This window comes from Glycine max, chromosome 18, assembly GCF_000004515.6.
Source record: "Glycine max cultivar Williams 82 chromosome 18, Glycine_max_v4.0, whole genome shotgun sequence".
In the NCBI taxonomy this organism is placed as follows: domain Eukaryota; kingdom Viridiplantae; phylum Streptophyta; class Magnoliopsida; order Fabales; family Fabaceae; genus Glycine; species Glycine max.
In genome coordinates this window covers 30,641,944-30,646,221 of record NC_038254.2, presented here as the reverse complement: position 1 = coordinate 30,646,221, position 4,278 = coordinate 30,641,944, and the positions used below count along the sequence as shown (strand labels likewise).

The window sequence follows — 4,278 nt, the reverse complement described above, 5'->3', positions numbered from 1 at the left end:
GACAATCTGTTATGCGTGAAAGAAATACAGTGATGCCAGGTAACATTAGTAGTTTATAACTTTCATTATTTGTGATCCATAATCTTTATTTATTTCATTAATCCAATATTGTAGATCAATGGTAGGAGGACTATAGATGTGGTGCTCCACATTTGCATAAGCTAGTTATCCGTATCTTGAGCCAAATTTGTAGTTCTTTGGGTTGTGAGCGAAATTGGAGTGTATTTGAGCACATTCATTCAAAGAAAATAAATGGGTTTGAGCATCAAAAACTCAATGATTTTGTCTATGTTCGTTATAACTTGAGGTTACAAAGAAGGTATAATTATATTTATTCTACATAATGTTTGAATTTTTTTATGTTGATTACGTGTTTATTACCAAATTAATAAACTTAGGATTTGGTTGAAGAAGCAAAATTATGATCCTATCAATGTTGAAACTCTTAATGACCATGAGCATGCTAATTGAATTTTAGAGGAGTCACCGTCATTGTTAACTAATGAGAAGATCAATGCATTATGTAATAAACTTGCTAATATGACTATCCAACCCGATTCAAATGATATTGGTATGTTTTTGTTTATAACTAAATTTATTTATAATTGTCTCCCCTAGATATTTGTTGTTAACTTATATTTTTACATTAATATTGTCTTTGGGGAATTACTATTGAATGATGATGAAAATGATGATGCACAAGAGAATGCTTTGCATGATGTGAATCAGAATGAAATCAGTGTTGGGGAAAGTTCTGATTTCATGATGGAGAGTAAATAGGAGTGCCTGAATTTGATGATAAGTACATTATTTGTTATTGATTTATGACGACTTCTAGGTTACCGCACTTGGTTAAGTCTTGCACGGTACCAAAGTTTTGATGAACGGTTGGATGTAGTAATGAACGACTGTTGTTTTTTCAGCTTTGGTCTTTTTGAGCATTTTTACAAAAGTATCAGTTCTTTAAACATATTACACGTGGAAAAGAAAGATGTTACTTGGAGAAGTATAATAATTTCCTTTTTACAGTACATGTGGAAAAGAAAAACAAAATGTTGGACGAATGTAGCGGTAGGGAAAACAATTTTGTCAATTTTTCCCTTTTCCTATTTGAGGTGTCTCCTTTGGCATGTGGTTTGGTCAGAGAGGAAAGAATAATATTCACAGTGAATGAACGATACGTTAGTTATCAGAGGTGTATTTACCGGAAATCGTCAAAACATAGTCACTTAACACACATCACCCAACATCATAGGAAAAAAATGGAAGTCAAAATTCATAAAATAAAAATGCACGACTGTTAACGGCAACACAAATAACCAAGTGCAAATCGACCAACATACCTCACGAAAAGGGACAAAAAACAATACAGGTACATGATTTGTGGCAAATGAACAACAGAAACTACAAAGCAACAACAAATGCGATTATCATTCCTTCCTCTCCGCCAAAAATGATGAACCACGTTAAGCAAAAGGATTCAACCAAAAACGGACAACAAAATGGGTTTCATTATTTTCGGCAAACACAGCTCTGGTTCTTCTTTCCTCTCCGATGAAATCAAATGATGAAGGAGGTTTCGAATGGGAACAGCGGGAACTTGTGAAAATCCACACTTGTTTATCTTTTCCACATGTACTGTTCTTAAAATTAATAAACTTTTACAAAAATATTTTACTTTTCCAAGTGTAATCTTTTTAAAAAAGTTATACAATTTGTAAAAATACACAAAATCTGGCAACTTAAAAAAGTAACCATCATTGTTTACTTTATTAATAAATCCAATGGTGCAACAAACTCTAGCACCATGCTAGACTTGAGGAAGTGTGGCACCCTAGCACCCATCTTGATTTATTGTAGTTGTTTGAAACTTTATTATGTATGGAACTTTAAGTGTGAATTTCTTTTCCTATGAAGACCTTGCTATTTCTTTAATTATGACTTATTTCTTGGCAATAGAATAATAGATTAACATAATTATGATTTTTTAAGGTATTGTTTAATTTTTTTGATTTTTTTAAGTAAAATTTTTTATAGTTTATGAATTATTTAATATTTTTTGAATATGAACCTAATCGTGCACGTCAATTATTAATTTACTGAATTTAATAATCCAGTACCCTGACCGAAGAGTTGATCAGTATGTAACGCATAAAATAATACTAATTTGTTAGGAGCGTGTAGTGATGTTATTATCTGTTCTAAAAATTTCTGAAGTGTTTGTCCTGTGTCCCCCTTCACTTTCTTTCGAGGTTGCATTTACTTTCCCTTTCGACTTCGAAACGATCCAAAATACTACAAAGCAAAGCAACCAGCTAAAAAGCAATCACGCCCGAAAACGAAAGCATCTCCCTCTCCCCTAAGCAAACAACTGCCCTTAACCCTCAAAAACAAGCCACCCAAACCCATCCACTTCAACCCCCCCCCCCCCAAAATCACCTCCCTCTCTCACCGGCATTGATTCTCCATGGACGAGTATCTCTCTCTCTCTCTCTCTTCAATTTTACACATCAGTAAACCTTATTTCTAATTTCTTCTTCTTTTTTTCTTTCTTTCAATTTCATTGACACAGATCAGAGCAATACCCAAAGGAGTATTACCCTAACGACCAAACCCTCACCAGAAGAGTCTCCTCATCCTCGTCCTCTTCCACGACGAGCGTCCACGTGACAGCCCTAGACGGCCTGGTGAACGTGAACTCCCTCTTCACGATCGCCGTCTTCGTGGGTCTCTCCCTCACCACCCCGGGCCAGCGCAGCCTCGAGAACCGCTCCTCCTGCGACGCCGACGTTGACGTAGCCAAGAAGCTCCTCGTCTTCGAAGTGGTGTCGTTTAGCTTCTTCCTCTTCTCGTCGCTGGTAGCGCAGGGGCTGAAGCTGGCGCTGAATCTGCTCAACAGCAAGGACGCCGACGAGGCCTTCCGGGCCCACATCAACCTCAGGGCCCTAAGGCTTGGCATGCTGGGCTCCGCCATTGGCTCCGTCATGGGCTGCCTCTTCCTCGTTCTCTCCATGGTCAACGTCATCGAGATCCGATTGGGAATGCTGTCGTGCGGGAGCAAGGCCGCCGCGCACGCTGTGGCCGCGATGGTCGTGTTGGTCTCCTCCGCTCTCGTGCTTTATATTTCCACTGCTATCTATGCTTTTACTCACTGAAACTATTATAAAAATGGAGGAAGAAGATAAATTTGTTGTTTGTGTTTTTATGTGGAATGGTTCTTGTTTCATTGATGGTTTTGTGATTGCTTGAATCGGTGTTTGTTGGAGCGAGCAAGTGGATACTGGAGAGGAAATAATTTAGTGCTTTCTCTCTCGTTTGGTTTCGTTTCATAAAAAGAAAGAAAGAAAGATAGAAACATTTGCGGAAGATTGTATATTTTTTTCTTGCTTTGGTGTTTTGTTATTGGTGTTGGTAGGGATTTTTCTAACAAGTAGAAATCGAAGGCAAATTCTAGGAATTTACAACAACTTATGCACCTGCTCAACAAACAGCTAAGCTAGACCCCCTGTTGCTAGGGATGGGGTGAAATGAGATTTTGTAGGAGAGAATTCTGAAGTATTTGGGTTTTAGTTAATTGCTTCGATGATGTACTCAGTACTATTTGGTTAGACTGCATTTTATTGGTGAAATCTATTCTGATGTGGTTTGGTTTAGATGATGGATTTATTTAGATTTTTTTTTTTTTTCATATCAGTTAAGGTGGCATGAGAAGATTCTTGACTATGCTTTGATTGGTGGGTACGGTTTTCTTGTGGAAGCTACAAGAGGAGAATTTGATAATTGTAAATAAGGATGAAACTTGTTTTGTTTGAACTGAGCATTGGGTCTAAACTGCGGTTGCAGGATTTGATCAAAGTTTTTCTCTGGTTACAAGGTTGGTTTTGCATGCTGAGTCAGCAATTGAGTAATGGTTCTTTGTGTCATCAGAGCTCTTGTTCTGGTTTTCTGTTGGTGAGCATTTTAGATAGCTTAATGGCAGGGAATTTAAAGTTTAATGGATGATTTATGTGGATTATTTTAAATGGAACGAAATAATTTGTTTTGCTTCAGTGTTTTGTGAGTACTTTACTGCTTGCTTGAAGTCGACCTTAACATGGTCGATTTTTGTAGGAGATGGATTGTGTTACTGATCAAACAATTAGGTGATATGATATTGATTTGCTTGGCTTTTATTGGTCAAACCTAGTATTTGTCATGTGGTTTGGTCAATTGATTTCTCTAAATTAAGTTAGTGCACACATTCGTATAAAAGCATTCAACATTGTCTTAATTGTTACA

General features: G+C 37.0%; 1 protein-coding gene across 3 annotated transcripts; it reads left to right on the top strand.

Moving 5' to 3' along the window:
* Positions 1-2,170: 2,170 nt before the first annotated feature.
* LOC100802538 (uncharacterized) lies at positions 2,171-4,032 on the top strand. Of its 3 annotated transcripts, XM_041011938.1 has the most exons (4): positions 2,171-2,475; positions 2,573-3,094; positions 3,695-3,734; positions 3,844-4,032. In XM_041011938.1, exons 1-3 carry the CDS (start codon positions 2,468-2,470, stop codon positions 3,696-3,698), a joined length of 534 nt encoding a protein of 177 aa, XP_040867872.1. In that variant the 5' UTR covers positions 2,171-2,467; the 3' UTR covers positions 3,699-3,734; positions 3,844-4,032. The 3 variants fall into 3 exon arrangements, with proteins under 3 accessions (XP_040867872.1, XP_006602429.1, XP_003552062.1); XM_006602366.4 differs by having other exon boundaries at positions 3,695-4,032; XM_003552014.5 differs by having other exon boundaries at positions 2,173-2,475; positions 2,573-4,032.
* The last annotated feature ends 246 nt before the right edge of the window (positions 4,033-4,278 follow it).